The 18,590-nt window shown below is 42.0% G+C and overlaps 2 protein-coding genes across 2 annotated transcripts in view; one reads left to right on the top strand and one right to left on the bottom strand.

Annotated features, from left to right (window-relative positions):
• LOC119911512 (zinc transporter 6-like) overlaps positions 1-16,034 on the top strand; it is a 35,703-nt gene extending 19,669 nt beyond the window's left edge. The window contains exons 5-9 of the mRNA XM_038730406.1: positions 5,295-5,414; positions 7,349-7,451; positions 7,545-7,592; positions 8,188-8,256; positions 13,790-16,034. Coding sequence (XP_038586334.1) covers positions 5,295-5,414; positions 7,349-7,451; positions 7,545-7,592; positions 8,188-8,256; positions 13,790-14,413 — 964 coding nt within the window. The 3' untranslated portion in view covers positions 14,414-16,034. The remainder of the gene's footprint in view (positions 1-5,294; positions 5,415-7,348; positions 7,452-7,544; positions 7,593-8,187; positions 8,257-13,789) is intronic.
• slc30a6 (solute carrier family 30 member 6) overlaps positions 1-18,590 on the bottom strand; it is a gene marked incomplete in the record, with an annotated part of 262,873 nt that overhangs the window by 63,587 nt on the left and 180,696 nt on the right.

Here is an 18,590-nt window from a genome sequence, read left to right as displayed (position 1 = left end):
TACATCTAAAATCTACTTGATCTTCAAACAAACTGCTACACTAGTATTAAAGCTAGACTCAGGCTACAGGAGTTTTGGGGCGTTTAATCCCTGATTTACCTCTCCGGACAATCGGATGAGAAACCTGGGACCTTGCTTGGTACAGATGTTCTCCAACAATTTCAAAGATGTTTGATATTCATGAGTTAAAATCTGGATGATTAAGTCAGTACTTTCTGAGAGGGATGACATCAGCTAATGAGAGAGAGAAGTTGACGCTGAGCTGACAGTGTTGCCAACCAATGGTAAACAATCCAGCCCTTGAGGGTAAAGTTAGCTAGCATATTATTGTTGACAGATATTAAAACTGACACTTAAAGCGAGTTGTTGCACCACATATGTGTCTCCTTTTTGTTTACTTCCCCATGAGATCACATGAGGTGGTGCATTGCTTTTTTCTGCCACAATAAATGCGTAATTATCCCAAAGCTTCTTCAGTCATAACAGATTTAACAGAACTGCTTTTGGAGCTTGAGTAGTACTCCTCATAACCAGTTAATTGACATTGATTTGTAAATTCAGGTGGTGTTTGCAAGAAATCTTATCAAGCTACTTTTGCTGGCCCTGTTGGGCTCCATCTGACTTCTTTAATACAAGTACATTTAACTAGATTGAAGATTTACTAGTTTGTAGAAAGGGATTTTTTTGCACTTAAATCAACTTCTCTGCCAGCAGGACTTCACTTCAGTTTGTTAAATAATGATGATGAGCCTTTAAAAAAACGCTAGACGGGCTTTGTTTTGTCTCAGTTAATGGAAGAGGAGTTATTGATGTGTGTCCTCAGTGACCTCGTTCAATTAAACTAACAGCAGTCAAGTCCCGCTGATTAAATCCGCTTCTCGGCCTGGACGTCCAGAGCATGCAGCTGTTGTTAAAACCTCCCCCCTCACGTCACACTGTGTCATGTGATGCGACATTGTCACACCTTCCCATGTCATCAAGTCATGTTGTCAGATCACATTCAGCCGTGTCAGATAATACCACTTCCTGCTGAAGTGCCTCTGAGCCAGACACTGAATCTGAACAGGTGCTGATCTGCAGACCACTCTGGCCTTTGACATCTGTTGAGGTTTGCAAAAATAATGAAGAAACTTGCTCTGGACTATGAAGGCACTTTGAGATTAAAACCTCTTTTACAAGTGAAACCAGGTCAAGACAGGGTACAAAAAGCAGGACCTAACAAATAACAAGACAACAACAAATCACAACAACAGTGTTGGGTACAACCGCAAAACACAACAAAACGTTAGGTGTAACATAATATCGTAGTATAGTTCATAGATGACACACCAATATTTGATTATATTTGGCAAAGCAGCCCCAGCTAACCGTGACCACTTGTTTAATGTACACTGAACAAAATTATGAATACAACCCTTTTGTTTTTGCCCCCATTCATTATGAGCTGAACTCAAAGATCTAAGACTTTCTCTATGTACACAATGAAATATAAAATCTGTGTTAGTGAGCACTTCTCCTTTGCTGAGATAATCCATCCACCTCACAGGTGTGGCATATCAAGATGCTGATCAGACAGCATGGGTATTGCACAGGTGTGCCTTAAGGCACATTTATACTCCTGCGTAGGGTCTACGTGCGTACCTACGCATTTATACTTGTGCTTTAGGTGTGTCCGTCATTCTGCAATTACACCCCCAAATGTCGGCAGTAGCGCTACAGCGTCCACTGTGTTGACTTTTGCCGGCCGAGCAGGCTAACTTCCGGTTTAGCGCTCCGCTAACGTAAATGGGGGTAAAATTGTATACGTGCGGCTGGTGTAGCCTTTCAAATGTTACCGACCGAATGGATCACATTCTGATAGCGAAACGATTCATTTCGCTCGGGTTGCAACAGTCAAATATATTGATTCACTGTGTTACAGCTGCAGTTTTGGCCGCTAGTAAATGGCTACCCAGCCAACCAATCATAGAGCTTACGGTCCGCTTCGACTCGACGTGTAGTTACATTTTGGAGGAGGTGCACGTCAGGCGACGACATAGACTTTTTATAAGTAAAAATTGCACTTTAAGCTGGCCACAATAAAAGGCCTTGGGCTGGCCACAATAAAAGGCCACTCCAAAATGTGCAAAAGGGTCTCCTCCTATTAGGAAACCTGCAGATAATTACATTGGACAAGCTGGAACCAGTGATGTTTTAGCATTTTTGCCTAACAAATTATTATTAAAATTGTTAATTATAAAAATAAAATTAATTGTTAGTAATTTTTCTATCGACTAATCGTTGCAGCTCTAAACATGTGTATCAGTGACAAAGTCATATCACTTCACAAATCGCAAGAACGTGAATAATTGTGTAGGCCCCCGTGCTCTGTAGTGTGAGTGCAGTTTTTAGTGCTGAAACGAGTAGTCAGTATAATTAATCACTGATTAATTGTATCAAGAATAAATACGTATGTGAAGGTTCTCAGTCATTCAGGTCATAGTTATCAAAGGACGATTAAAATCAAGGGCGTCTTGACAATTTTAATCATTCTATGATATGAAGATGCAAAGACATTTTGCCTATAATCCAAGAGGCTTCAGTTCTGACTGACGAAAGAAGACACACAGCTATCTAACCTCTGTGCTGCTTTGTTCGTTAGTGCTTCGTCAGGATCATTGGAGACGCACGAGGGCAAGTCTGAGCAACCATAGTTGACATGTGAGCGTTTGTTTATTTCACTGGGAAGGGATGAAAGGACAGCCTTGTAAGTGGGGGATAAGTGGAGTTGCAAACCTCCTCCCGTGTTAAGAGATACTCTCTCCATTCATGTATAAATTACCTTCTGGACACCTCATTCAAAGCGTCCATCCTCCCTGTTTAAAATGCCAACTAAGCTGTATCGATCGAATCAGACCAGGTTATTTTCTATTCTTTTTTTTTGCATGCACCAATAACGAGCTGGGACTGTTACTGAATGTAACACGGGAGTGTGGCGGCGGAAAACAGACTGGGAGTCGTTGCAAAGTGAACGGCGACATGCACAGTACAAGTGTAGGCAGACTAGTGTTATTTGCACGGTACAGAATATTTTAATGAAATATTTTAATGTCAAAAACCCAGTCAGTAGCATCGTGTTTCTGCTTTGCATGACTTATAAGACCCCAATCAGAGAGCCGAGCATGAGCGCGTGAGTTATCGTTTCTAAAGTCCGTATTCACTAAAACGCCCTCCGGAGTTTTGAAACGCAAAAAAACAGGGTCGGCAAAGTTTCCAAACTTCTCCGTTTTAGGTCTTCGTTTTCGGCGTTGCGGTCTGGACAGGAGGTGCAAACGTAGCAAAAGGTCTCCGTTATAATTCGAAAACGAAGTAGTGTGTATGGGGCCTCAGAACTTAGATCATCATAACATGAAACAAAACAAGAATGATCCCATCAAACCCCCGTTCAAGCCCCCTAAAGTCCATTATGACGGTGTGATTGGGTCAAAGGCCTAATCCTAAAGACAAACACACACAGCTTAGAGAGGAGGATGAAGCGTGCTCAGGCCTCTACAGACAGGAGGGAGCAGACGGAGAAGCTGGGGTGTTAAAATACGAACTGAAATCTGTTGAAATTGAATTTCCAGACAATTTTGCAAACAGAATGGTTTATAATATATTAATCCGTGTATGGTTTGTTCTTTGATTGTATCTTTTCAAAAACGAATCGGAAGAAACAAGTCATTTTGTTTCCGTTTTAAAACCAAAACTATTGATTTTGATATTTAATGTGTCCGAATTGTGTAGCATTGTGAGTTCCCCTTGATAAACCTGCAGCAGAAACACTTGGGCGATGGCGGTGCCTGGTTAAATGTAATTAAGATGAAAAACAGGAATTAGAAAAACAGGAGGCTCACTGTTCAGTTAGTAACTCACTAGCAACTGGAACAGGAACGCCTCAGAAGATTTCTTCAGTATCTAATTAATTCAGTGATTGTTGCCAATTGTACACAGCAAACATGAACTGTTATTAGTTAAGTAGGCGAGCTGTAAATTAACAAATCATACACGGATTAAAATGTTCGGGATTTTCGTTCATTATATAAATAGCGCACCATGCTGGGCTCATTTGGAGTAAAGCTCGGCATTAAAGCACGGCATGGATGAGCACTTAGTGGCAAATAAATCCTATCTTTATTAATTAATTTCAGGCATTGTTTATTCCTATTATTATTATTATTATTATTATTATTATGCAGCCATTTTGCTACAATTAGTGTTGAGAGGACACAACAGCTGCAGCAGCCTCTCCGCACTGTTCTGACCTGACATTTATTTTATTTGATAAATGGAAGAATTTAGAAAGTTGCGTGGCGCTGCTGAGAGGATCATGCATAAAACCCGGAGCGACTTCATCCAGGCAGAATGAACGTCCGCAGACCGTGATGATGCATAACAATAGTATATCAAATAGGCCTATTTGGGTATTTTCTTTGATCGCTCAGCTGCTTCAGATCAGTCCAAAACAAAATGCTGCCTGGATGTGGACGTACTCAATCGATAGTTGACTGGAAATAGGAGAATCCGTGTTCGAGTGGCTCGCAGACAAAGCAACGCGGATTTGTTTTTGCTCATTTTCTTAAATTTCTTTTTTCGCATGTAGCTATAACATAGAGCTCACTTCTCCAATCATATTCTCCACAGTCACTATGAGATGTGACTTTAAAAGAAATAGCCTATATGTTTTGTTAATGTGACCAGTCTGGAGACTGAGGCAAAGAACCACCGTTCATAGATAGAGCAAAACGCAGCTGCTTTATTTTTCCCTTTTGTGTTTAAAACAGAAATGAGTTGTCGTTTTTTTTGTTTTTGTTCCGATTTGGTTTTGAACAAAACCATACGTAGATTGTTAGTTTTTTTTTTTTTTTTTTTTTAAACGCAATGATTGTTTAGAAAAGGTGTTTTACATTTAAACATACTATTTTATCAGCGAGTGTTAAAAGGAGCATGCTCGATATTAAGGAGTCTGATCTTCTTAAATCTTGATGGCCGTTTATTAATTTGCTTATGATAAATGTTGAAGTTAAAAAAGTTTTAATCTGTGTTTAATGTTGTGACATAAAATGCTATACAATTAAAGTGACAGTGACTTATGTTTCGTTATGTTTGAGATTTCTTTGTTCAGCGGAATGTTTTCATGATGAGACTGTTTAATTAGGTTTTCACAGTATTTCCCTCTCTCTGAGCTGAAGAGCATTTGAAGTTGATTTTGTGGGAAAATCTGGAAGTGATCATGTGCACTAATCTTGTTTGTGTTTGTGTTTGTTTGCGTACAGTTTGTGTGGCATCATTCCAGGACTCAGCAGTGTGCTGTTGCCTCGGATGAACCCGTTTGTCCTGATTAACATGGCCGGAGCTTTTTCCCTCTGCATCACCTACATGCTCATAGAAATCAAGTAAGAGTTCATCTCCCTCTGCGGCTGGTAAATCCCCAAACTCACCAGCGTCCGTCACTGTTTAACCAACACTTTGAACCCAGGGTCGGGTGATGCTGCTGGAAATTCCCTCTCGCTGTTTTAAACCGTCCTGATCTTTATCTGCACTGAGCTTAAAATGTGTCCTGATGCAAAACACAAAAATGGGAAAAGAACATGCAGAGACATGGCAGGGAATGAGAATCTGATTTTTTTAAACTGATAGCAAAAGGCTGATGATAAAATCCAAAAACAAGGGAATTCCCCAAACTGTCAACTGTTAAAGCTCAAATTATGCAAAACTACAAAATAACTTGTTCAGACTGTCCGCACTGTTATTGGCAAGTGATCAGATTGGATTTGTGTCCAGACATCAGCAGCTTATCTGCGTGGGTTACTGTTAGAGATGCACAATCTGACTTTAAACCCCGGTACCGACAGCTGGAGTTTGGGTATCGGCCGATCCGATACCAGTGTAAAATGAATAAGCTGTATTCCTCGCTGTGAGGAAGAGACTGGGAATCTGGGCAATAAAACAATAATGATAATGATCCTCCATAACAACATAATAAATGTTCAATATATTGTCAATAAATATTTGATTTAATTCATTTGGATCATGAACAAATTGGCACTTCATTGTTCTATTAAAATATCTATTATGTTGAGAAGAAGAGGCCTAAAGAAAGATTAACTAATCATATTTGTTGAAAAAGATTTTATCATAATAGTTTTGAATGTTCTCCCTCAGACTTGTGAAGTGATCCACTGTTTGCCATCAAGTGTTTGTCCCATTCTGACCATAAAGAAAAGTTTAACCACATAATTAATCATCTGCTTTCTTCAATTTTCACTCGGGAGCAAAAATCAGCCTTCGAACGGGAAATAAATAATGATTTGACATTTATCCTGATAATTATCGATATCGAATGATATGAAATGGCCATATCGCCCAGCCCTAACTGTAAGGCGACATCAGAGGTTGCGTGCGTACCAGCTATGTACTGCGCGCTAACCTCGACAACCCAGCTGTATTCTAATGTTAACATAGTTATCCTTATTATTACCTTACATGCTTGCCAATAACTTTTTTTAAGATGGGTATCTGACATTGACAGCGTTGTGTTGTTCAGATTTGCGCAGCGCTGTACATGAGAGCGAGCTAGAGAGAGGGACGAGCGAGAAGATGTGCTGCCCAAATGCGCTACGGCGCTCTGCAATCAAATACGATTTTAAATAGGTCTAGTTAAAAAAAAAAAGAAAAACAAAAAGACAATCAGTATGTGGCAGTCAGCGTTGATATTGTGGAGGGCCGCCACAAATTAATGAACATATGTGAAACACTGCAGCTGTTTGAGTATATATCCCATATCAGGTCGGTGCATCCCTACTTGCTGTGGTAACGATGTAGGTTTCATTAACTACGTACGCTGGTGAGGCGGTTTTTCTTCATCTCGCCCTCCAAACAATTGCGCTGTCAAGATCAGAAGCTTCCAGAACAGCTGATATTAGATCTTGTGGTGCAGCTAAGATAAAAACTGCGTCTGCCGTTCTTTTAGTGCCAAAGAAGAATGTTAAAAGTCTTGAATCTCTAATCTTGAACACCTCAAACCAAGCTGGAAGTCTTTGCAGTTGTGGATTACTTTTAACATCAACGTTAAGACTGCTTTGACCTTAAAAACATAGCATGAATCAAAGCTCTTAGTACGTCTCTGCAGATTTTTATCTTTTATATCTTTTCTTATTGTCTTGAATTGTTTGTTCAGGAGTTTTATTTTTGTCTGCATGAAGATATTTTTGCTGTTTATATTTGTCATTTTGTTAAATTAATACGTCTCGGGGTTTAATATTTCGGTTTATTAGGGGTCTTTTCCGCCTTCATTGATTTCCTCTGCTTTTTGTGTGTGTTTGCTCAGTAACTATAATGCCGTGGACACGGCGTCGGCGGTCGCCATCGCTCTCATGACGTTCGGCACCATGTATCCCATGAGCGTCTACAGCGGCAAAGTGCTGCTGCAGGTACAACAAACACGTCTCTTTCTGTTCGACCTGCCGTCACAGGCCCACGTTAGGACGCTTCACGTAAATTAAATGTGCTCCTCTCATTCACAGACCACGCCGTCCCACGTCCTCGGCCAACTGGACAAACTGCTCAGAGAGGTGAGTCCGAAACATTTAAAACAGACCGGTTTAAACGTTTGATTCTACCAATGCCGTATGACTGATTTGCCCTGTGTGTTTGTATTTACCTTTTGTATTGATCGTTGTTTTTATTTACTGTCAGTAAAATAAAAAAAGCCCTTTGAGTCACAAAGCTTTACTCTACTGTAATAAATCTGATTAGAGCCTTTTAGTCCACTAGTAATATTAAGTTTCTTTGGATTTGAAATACGAAGTCAGCTGGTCCGCTACAGATAGAAATAACTTTTAGTGTTAAAGTAATGATAGGAGATCTGTTTTAATGCCTTTCTGTGACAAATTTGGCTTGGTATTGTGTAAATCTATCATTATGTTTTGAGAAATTATATTCTTTTCCACTCCTGACAGTCACTTAGATTATAGTCAGAAAGGAGTATAGGAAATATAAATCTCACACATACGCAGCTACAGTGCTTTAACGGGGCTGGAAGACAAATTATTTAGGCTTTATTTTCATTATTATAGCCCAAAAATGTCTGTCAGCAGATAACCAGCATGTGAGATTCATGACATATTGATTCTTACGGGTTAATTGTTCCTCTTTGTTTCCGATCAGGTGTCGACTCTGGACGGGGTACTGGAGGTTCGCAACGAGCACTTCTGGACTGTGGGCTTCGGATCTCTGGTACGTTTATCAGCCGCAGAGCGAAAGACAAAAACAGCTCTTTAAAATTAACTGAATCAAATGAATTGACCCTTCGCTAAGCCACGCCCCAATCCATTTTTCTGGATTTGTTTTAGGTTTTGGAAAGAGAATAAATTGTTCTTCTCCTTTCAACCTCTCTGGGTAGCTGCTGTAACCTTTACAAGTGCACCTGGAACAGCGTTTGACCAGATCTTGGAAAAATACGGCAGAAGAAAGCAAGAGAACGACTCTTTTAGCATTAGAGCCAATGGAGCGCATCCATGAAAGTGTCGGACCTCAGGTAGAATCCTATACTGCGCTGTGATTGGCCAGCTGCGTATTCGGGGCGTAGCGAAGGGTCAATTATTCATTTTAAATTGGATTTTATTCAGATGAAGCTGCCAGTGATGGAGACTGTTGTCTGTTGAACCAAACGTCCCATCAAGTATCGTGCACACGGCAGCTTCGTTATATCTTCGTTTTGTTTTTTTTTTGTTTTTTTAGGGTAGCAAATTCCTAAACAAATTTTCAATTTAATCCATTTAAACAGCTGACACACAGTGCACCTGAGGCTCTTTGGCCCCTGGAGGTTTGGGGTCAGTTACACCTGATATGTCTCCTATGCTGATTGACAACTCCCTCCAGCTCTCTCTGTCTTAACACCCCTGTTTCCATCATTATCCTCCCTCTGCCTCACCCCTTCCTTCCTCCTGTTGGTGTGTTTGTTTTGTTCGTCTCTGTATTTCTTTCTCCCCACCCCCCTTTGTGTCCTCCTCCGTCTCCTTCATCCCCTCTCTGTCATTCGTCGGCTCGGAGTGACGATCTGCAGGGATTTGTTCACCCAGACGAAAAGAAGGAACAAGTCATTCATGCGGAGATGTTCCCTCTCTTTCTCTCTCTCTCCTGCTTTTGGAGCGAACACTGTTGTTGTTGTGGCTGTTGTCTGTGATGAGTCGTCGTCGTCGTTGTCTGTGTTGCACATTGTTGTAGCGACAGCAAACAAGGCCAGCTGGCTTTCAGAACTACTGAGGTCCGTGGAAACAAACACGTATACTCCGACGGACAGCACACACACACCAACATCCGTCTGAAGTCAATACAAATAATTAATCGTAGCTAATTTAACTGAACTGATGTTGACCCTGAGTTAATTCCTGATGTAATCAGAAGTCTGGCCAAACAGTTCTCCACACAAGGACCGCTTACTGCGTGGCTGAAAGCTTCGGGAACACAGAGAATGTCGACCTTGTGGATTGTTTTGCCCTTATTTGAGAGTGGTGGCAGAGATACAGACAGGAAAGAGCGAGGGGTGCGATATGAAACAAAGCTGTCGCGGGAGTATCACTTACCTACAAGACCAATAAACCCTAAGGGTTTTTCATAAGGGATGCAAATGTTAGTGTCTTCCATAATGAATTCACAATAATGTGAATTAAAGTAAATGATTAAATTATTTTAATCACATTTAAAACAGATAAAAGAGCGCTCTGGACATGGAGGTCACGTGCGATTGTTTCATCTCCTTGGTCGAAGGAATGTCGAAATATCAGAAGTTTAGTAGTCAATGCCAATAACTCGAATATACCGAATTCGAGAAAAACAAAATACAATATCCCATTTACTTTAATATCTACTCCTTTAATAGATTATCAGGTATAACTGTAAAAACCTCAACTCAGAGTGCAAGCCGAGTTTAGCGTTTAGTTCTTCCATACGCGACTCTTTTTCTTTTCAAATAGTGGGGGCGGAGCTCTCACTGCATCTGCATCTGCTACTACGGTACCTAGAAGAACGAGTGCCCACGTGTTTTCAAAATTTCAAAAGTATCGCTTCTTCTGACATCCCTACATGGTCGTATCTTCAACTCCTTCATTGAGAAGCCGCAGCTTGTAAAGACATGAAGAAGAGAACACGTGTGCTTTGTCATGCAGGTACATGTTGAAAAAATCTAATTGTGATTTTTTTTGCTAGATATTACGATTAGATTTTTTTAAGTTAAGCTAAAGTTCAGTATTCACTGCCGGTCCGTTTCTGACGGAAGCTGCGTCAAGCAGCACAGAGCAGATGAACCGCGCAGGAATTCAGACACAGAACAGCAAAGAGAATCTGGTCGATTTTGAAAATAAAACATCCCGTGCAGACCCCCGATCATGTATCGCCAATAAACACAGTTACACAGTCAAGAAAACAAACACTTTATCTATCTATCTTATTCTGAAATGCTCCATGTGGATTTGTATCCTGCAGAGAGCGGCACACAACAGGCTCACAGAGAGCTGTTACCCGTAGTTGAAGCACACAAAATGACAAATTAACAACATGTCAACAACGTGTAGGCTAAACGCATTTGTCAGTTCGGTTGTTGTAAAATGTACACGCCCTGTGCTCGCTCTGATTGGTGAGGAGGACCATAACAGTAAAAGCATGGCGCTTGTGATTGGCGAGCAGGTCTGTTACACAACGATGACAACGAAATGTAGTTGTAACTGCACAACTGTTGATGTGGGTCAAATGCGCTGTATAATTAACCTAAATTTGTTCGCCGTCTTCACTATTTGCTAATCGCCATGCTGCTGACAACTGCACGCACGTCGCAGTTCCTCGCGGGTCTTTTTCAAGTAGCCGGCTATTTAAAAACGATAAAATATTCTTTGTGTGGTTCATCAACGGTGATAAATTATCCAAAAGTCCCGCCAGGTGCGAACAACTCGGCACAACACCAGTGAAGCCGGAGCTCGGTCTCTTCAGCAAGTGTTCCTCTGCTGCCACCACACACATGCACACTGACGACACAGGGTTAGGGTTACAATATTGGATTTATTTACTTACTTTAAAAACACTTATTGAAAGTTTTAGAAAGGTGACAGGGATACCTTCTTTTAGCATCTTAGCGTTGTTCTGTAGCATTGATGTCAAAAGTAGTAAAACAGCTGAAACAATAACGCTTCACTCAAACTGCTGCTTCTAATGCGGCCGAAATACAAAAGAATTGAAAGGATTGAACATCCAGCCTTTTCCACAGCACATGAATTAGATAACATTAAACATGCAGACACTAAATAAAGTGGCCTTCAAATGTTGACGTCAAAGTAAAGATGATGGTGGTTTATGTAAGAATATGAGGTCGGATCCACATTTAACACATGAATATTTAACAGGATGTTCAAATCATGATTCTTTTTGGTGTTTCTCGCGCAGTCGCTGATGTCATGGCCTTAATGTTTCTGTGTGTGTGTGTGTGTGTGTGTGTGTGTGTGTGTGACATTCATTGGACAGGTTTCTGTCTGTGCATGAAACCGTGAATGGGTAGAATGACGTTGCAAATGTGTCACGTTATGCAAATGAATCAGTCTGTGTCTTTTTTTAATCCCTTCCATGCTCTGTTAGTGTGTGTAGGTAGCCTCCAGGTGGAGCGGCGTCCTCTGTTTACCTCCGCCTCGATGCTGCTTTTGTTGTTGTTTTTATTTGTTATCGATGCTGCCGCTCCCGTTGTTGTTGTTGTTGTCACAGATTTTGCTGCTGTTACACAACTGTTGGTTGTTTGCCCACTGCTAACAGAGCAGCTGTCCAAACTGATTTGACCCTCTGACTGCACTTCCGCCCTACGGGGAAGTGTGTGTGTTTGTGTGTTCTGTCCTTTTGAGGTCTGAATATTCCCATGAGGACGGTAAAATTAGCAAACAAGGACAAAAATGAAGAGCTCAGTTTAGTGTTTTAAGGTCAGGTTTAGAAGTTAGAGCCTGCACGTGCTGGGATGAAGGTCATTGAGTCATTTTGATGTTTATTTAACCAGCTGTTTTCTTTTTTAAAAATTGCTAAAGGATGTAGGCAAGCATCACTGAACAACAATAAATGCAGTCTGAGTTGTTTAGAAAACACAGTTATTTTGTGTTCTGAGTGCTGCCAGTACGCAGGTGACCTACACTCTGTCCCTGAATGCATCCTGTGTTGCAGGCTGTGTATACGCTGTTTTACAGCTACACTAACGCCTTGTTAAAACATAGTCAGGCCCTTCTGTATTTACAGGAAGAGTTGCCGACCCCTCAGGGGCCGAATTAAAACACAAACCTTTAAACAGACCTTTTTTGTGATTGTTGTGGCCTAAAATGCCTGATTTTGCAGCGGCTTTTCTAAAAGAAAAGTTGCAGTGTTTTGTGGGGGGTTTTTTGCATCGAAATTGTGGAATATGGGAAAACTGCAAAGGAGGATGTGATGATTTAACTTCAGAATTATAGCTGAAGCATTAAACAGTCCGTCTAGGACTTGCCGGGCCTAACTAATGTCATATCACGATTATAGTGAATATTATCAGTATTATCGGTACGGTACTGTAGAAATGTGCTGAAAAATGTTAAAATGTACTGAAACACACACTGAAACCATTTCAACAAGTTTTATATTGAAAACTACAAATAAAATTTTAGATTTTAAATTATATAGGTAATTCAATGACCCCGTGCACAATTACATGAAAACACATAAGTCTTTAGAAGACAGTGACAGTAACTGCAATGAGCCCAACAGCTGACATAAATACTGAGAAGTCTGCAGCGTTTCTCCTGTTCTGACACTTTCAGAACAACATGTACCGTTTTAACAAGAGCAGCAACACAGAGTGCTTCAGTTTACAGGCTGTTAGTAAGTCAGACACCAAAGTTAACTCACCCTGCGTTGAGTTTCCCTCAGCGCTCTCATAAAAACTAAAATACGACCTGACTTCAGAGTGACAGCGCTGCCACGGTGCATACTGCGCATGCACGCCTACTTCTGGGAGACTGTCGCTAACTTTGGTTGATGCTGGACACTATTTGCCGTGAGTTTGTAACCAAACCTGGTTTATAATGGTAATTAAAATGTGTACTTTAATAGTTTTACCATGGTTTATCGTTAAACCGGTAATCGTTTTTATCTTTAACCCTGACCCTGCATATTTAAACCAGCTGACCTTGATTCTTTCTTGCAGCTGACCGGGATGCAGCGGCCTGTGAGTCAGTGATTTGTCTCATCCGACGTCCTCCGTGCGTTTCTGCCATTCACTCCGTATGTTTCGTGGTGGCAAAGTGTAGACGATTTCCTTTACTGTTCGACCACGATACCGCACGTTTAGCAGAACAGTTAACTCCCGCTGCGGTAAAGAAGGCACATGTGAGACGTTGGTATCACACACGTTTGCTGCCTCTTCTAAACAAGGAAGTGAGTACGCTGACGTTATGATTAGCAGGAAACAACATTTATTCCATCTTAAATGTTCAAACACAGAAGAGACTCAGAAATGTGGCTACATGTCCTGAAATCTCAGAGGTCAAATGAAATTGTCCTCTTAAAACATTTTATGTCTTGTCTGACATTTTTTGTTTGTTTCTGTAAAGCACTTTGTAATTATTGCTTTGAAAAGATCTAAATGTAAAACCTTATTTGACTGACTTGTCTTGTGCCCCCTCTCCCTGATGTTCCTACCCCTCTGCCCCTCCTCGTCTCCTTCCCTTCCTGCTCCCTACCCCTTCGCTCTCCCCTCTGCACCTTTGTGTGTCAGGCTGGCTCTGCCCACGTTCGTATCCGCCGTGATGCCAACGAGCAGCTGGTCCTGGCTCACGTCACCAACCGGCTGCTGCCGCTCGTCTCCACGCTGACCGTCCAGATCTTTAAAGATGACTGGACCAGACCTCTCCTCACCGGGACCCTCTCCTCCTCCTCCTCTGGTCCCCCTCTGGGTCCTGCTGAAGGCTACGCCGCCCTCTCCTCCTCCTCCTATCTGCCTCCTCTGCTGTCCTCAGAAGGAGAGCTGGATCCTCTGACCTCCACCCCCTCCAAACCCAGCAGCCCTCCTCCAGAGTTCTCCTTCGACACACCGGGGAGAAACGTGCAGCCCGTGGTCCTCCCTGCACCGGGACACCACGGCCACAGGCCCTACGGCGGCCCGGGACTGTCCTACGGAGCGTCTCCCTACGCAGGGATGTTGAGTCAGGGTCTGGTGCGGCCCGGTGGCGGGCTGGGACCTGGAGTGCAGGGTCTGGGGGTGGGGTATGGACTAGGTGTGAGCGGGGTCCCTTCCTCTCAGAGCTACAGAACTGCCTTTGGAGGAGCGGCGGCGCCGCTCCGGTTTGGAACCGGCAACCCCCTGGCTTCACAGTCGCAGTACAGACAATACCGACCCTGATTGTGCCGAGCTAGAACTTCTGTACCTTTCAAATACTTGGATTCATGCCGAAGGTCGAGTTTCTCGGTTCAGATATTTAAAACTCTGATGAGATTTATTTCCTGTTCAGGCCGGACGGCCGACGCTACAACATTTAGTCCCAGTTTATGGTGTCTGATCTTGTAGCGTGAGCCTCCCCTGATGTTATAAGAGAGACGTGTGTTGTGGTATTTATTTTGTTGACAGGGGGACCAAAGGTGGACCGGTTTAATCAGGATTCTGGGGTAACGACCTCAGGATGGGACAGACAGGAAGAAAGCAGCGTGTCCATACTTATTTTGTTACAGGAAAGACTGTGAGGAAAAACATTTTAGGGCAACATCGTCAAACATTATTCCCGGTGAGAGGAAATTCAGGCTTTTAACGGATACTAGAATCCAAAGAGAGTCACAGTAAAACCTCGATCACGAGCATTACAAGCAGCCAGTAGCGAGGAGGTCAGAGGTGACGACGCTGATGATATTCTAGTGTCCTACGAATGATGACATAAGACAAAGAAAGATTAAAAAAACAGATGATGAGAAAAGAATTGCTCGAACTCAACAGCGTATTGGACCAAATGGAGGGAGGAGATTTAGAAAACACACATATATATATATTGTGATTTAAAAACTCCAGTTTAATCTTTTTTTTTATACCCGTTGAAAAGGCATCTGCTCAAAAAGTGTTGTCTTAAAGTGTCCCGAGACCTGGATTAAGTTTAAAACAAAAAAAAACAACATGAGTTTGTTTTAATTTGTAAGCAAAATTATCTGTTGAGCCACTTTAAGTTTCACGCCAGCATCATTTTCTAAACCTTTTTTTCCCCTACTTGACTGAAATAAAAACATTGCTGCTGAGGACACACATGCAGCATGAGTAAAACATAACACAGTAAAACACTGAGTATCTCTCTTAGAAAACTCAGAGCACGTTTGGAGCCATAATAATTTGATTAGTACCGACAGACTACAAATATTAGCAAGTAAAGCAACATGTTGGTTGCAGCTCTGCGACTTCATTTGCATCTTAATTTTCTGTTCTACAGCCTGTCTTCTTTTTGTTTTGTGTTATTCCCCCATACACATTTTTATCTCTTCAAGTAAAATTTAGAACGATTGTGAAGACAAAATTGGAGCAAAATGAATGTGTTTGTATCAGGACGTGATGAAAACATGGCGCCTGTGAGGGGAACGTCCTGAAAAGGAACATTAAACGATTTTCCTGAAGAGGCCTGTTTCATGTACTCTACGGTGGAGAGACTCTTTGACTGGGATGTTGATGGGTGTATATTTATAATCTGTCACAAATAATTCCTCATTTGTTTGTTCCTTACAGGTCACAGATTTGCGGTGCCTTTCTCAGACGTAGGGAATAAAAAAGCCCGTAAAACACGTAAAAACGTTGAATCGTTACATCAGAGCTGAGAAATCGAACACATGCAGAGTGAATATATATATAACGGTAAAACCAAACAGAGAAATGTTCTTACTTTGCAGAATAAAGAACAGTATTGTTGTTAACACTCGGCCTTATTCCATGTATGTTTACTTCAAACGAACGTCTGGGAGTCTGTTATTAAAAACAGGTCATGAAAGTTGAAGTCCAGCTTTTTTTCTCATCATTTCTTCAAATTATCCTTCAATGTGTTGCATGAACTGAAGTTTAAAATATAAACTTTTTTGGAAAAGTCCAAAAAACAGGGGCGGAGCTAGACTCTCAGCACAGTGGGGGCGGGGCTTCATCACGGGCCCCACCTGCTACCAAGTTTACATGACCTCGGACTCACTCCGAAAGTCCACTGACTCTGTCTTTTTCGCTGCTGCCACAGCTGATCGCAGCCATCGCTCTACTAAATGTTTGTTCTCACACCAGAAGCGTCAAGCGGCACAGAGCAGATGAACCACGCAGGAAGTCAGACATAGAAACAGCTGAGAATTCGGTCAATTTTCAAAATAAAATAGCCGGTACAGACTTCCAATCGTATATCAACAATATACAGAGTTAAATCACTGCCGAAACGCCTCTGAGAGGCTTCAAGTGGAAGTTGACACCGTAAATAAACCGCTGCTCACACGCAGTCTACTCCGTCCCTCAGAATTCCCATGATGCATGAGGGGGAAGGGAGTTTTGTTAAAATGTGTTTATAAGTTTGCCATTTGTTTGAAATACAAATGTTACTTTATGATTTATGTTTATTAAAACGTGTCTGCTTAGAATCTAGTGTTTTTTGTTGTCATCCTTGTGGTGGTTTACCATTGAAACCAGGAGTGAAGAGACTGTTTCATTTGATAAGAGCTGCTGAAGATGTCGTTCGTCGGGCCCCTGGGTCGGCCGCCCCCATGCACCCACGCTTTCTCCGCTTATGCCGAAAACAAAAATACGTACTTCCAGTTTTTTGTGCTTTTCGGTTTCAAAGGCGAGAAAAAGACGTCCGCCTCTGCTACGTTAAACATTTTTGCATCTGGCCGCACCGGGTCAGTGGTTTTGAAACTTACTGGCCCCAAGACAATTTATACTGCTTCCTGGTCTCTGTTCCTCTAAATGGGACCATAATTTACTAAATGAACATCACGCTGTGTTGAAGAAGACTTGAAACTAGCGACTGAGACCATAAACTCATCAGGAAAGTGTTTACTGAAGGAATAAATCAGCGGAGAAGTAGAAAATAAATCAGCGGAGAAGTAGAAACATTTTACCATAATTTCTGATGGAGCCGGACTTCTTTTTGCAACCAGCAGACTCGCTGGTTTACTAAAACAACAAACAATGAAAATAATAATTAGAAATGTTATACAACAGTTATTTAATATATTTACAGGTCTAGTCTGAGTTTCCACTGGCTGTCCTCTGGCATGAGGAGATATATTTTTGATTTGGCATTCTGGCATTTCTCCCAGTAAATAGGAGTTTCTGTGTCTCATGTAAATTTGAATTCGGGGTATATTTGGGGAATGTTTGCGTAGTGTTTTTCTCTCAATGTTTTATATTTAGGGCTTGAGGTTAGAAAGTGCAGCTCTGTCTCTACCTGTCTAACTCTGTCTCCTGTTTGCTGCTGATCAGGTTGGATACGGGGACTTTTTACAGCTGCTTCTCTGAAAACGCTGAAAGTCACTCTACTTGTGTACTTACTACAGAGGAGCCCCTCCCTGCAGATCCTTTTAACCTCATTGTTGCAGAAGAAGCGACACGAGTAAAATTTACTCTTTAAGAAAGTATTCGTTCACTGTGGTATTGGATTCGATCCTTTGGACGACTCTTTTGGCAAACGGCACAATCTCAGCAATGTTCCTGTTTCAGCCGCACGCTGCCCTGCTTGCATAATAATGTATGACACACTTTAGCAACTTTGCGGCGTCCGGTCATTATTTTGTCCCCTGCAATCATGTTATTTTTTTTGGCCCGCAGTTCGCCGCCCTCGCATCCTCATCAGCCCAGAAAATATTCAAATGAATGAGCGGGGCTGCGGGCCGCCGTGTGAGGCTGAGGTGAGGAGACAGCTTAGAGTCTGGCAGAGTCGCAACGTGTTAGGAGGCCAACAGACTCCTGACCCCGTTACTGAAGGACCCGCCTGGTCAACAAGAACCGCTAATAGGCCCAAGTTCCCTTTTTTCCAGACCAGCACTCATTGATCACAGGGTTTGTTTAAAATCAAATGAGGGGAACATTTTCCCACTGAGGGAAGCTCGCAGCTTTCCGAGGAGTTTAGTCCGTTAACGAGGCGGATGTTCGTGGGCGTTGTTCCAAATTGCGATGAATGTACAGTAGATGCAGACTGTGGAGGTGCCAAACATTACCCGAAGCTCACTGAAAACCACTTGAACTTCTGCTCCGTCTCCAGAAGAAATGAAAGCTGCCCTGTGGAACGGTTCTGTTTGACAGTCAGTTTCTCACCAGAACTCGATTTCAGCCTCACAAATATGTGCGGGTCTGTTTTTCCTTGTTTGGGCCTTGTAGTTCACATGAAGGGAAATGTTAATGCTACATCAGACAACAGTGTGCTTCCAGCCTTTCCTGTTTCAACACGACGATGCCACTTTGCACAAAGCATGTCTGTAAAGAAAAGGTTTTCCAGTTTGCTGTTGAAGAACTTGAGTTCAACACCATCCGGCACCTTTGGGATGAACTGGAACACTGACTGTGAACCAGACCTGACCGC

Source organism: Micropterus salmoides, unplaced genomic scaffold (assembly GCF_014851395.1).
Source record: "Micropterus salmoides isolate LMB-PRFRI ecotype aquatic unplaced genomic scaffold, ASM1485139v1 Ms_hic_scaffold_2, whole genome shotgun sequence".
Lineage (NCBI taxonomy): Eukaryota > Metazoa > Chordata > Actinopteri > Centrarchiformes > Centrarchidae > Micropterus > Micropterus salmoides.
This window is presented reverse-complemented; position numbering and strand designations above follow the sequence as displayed.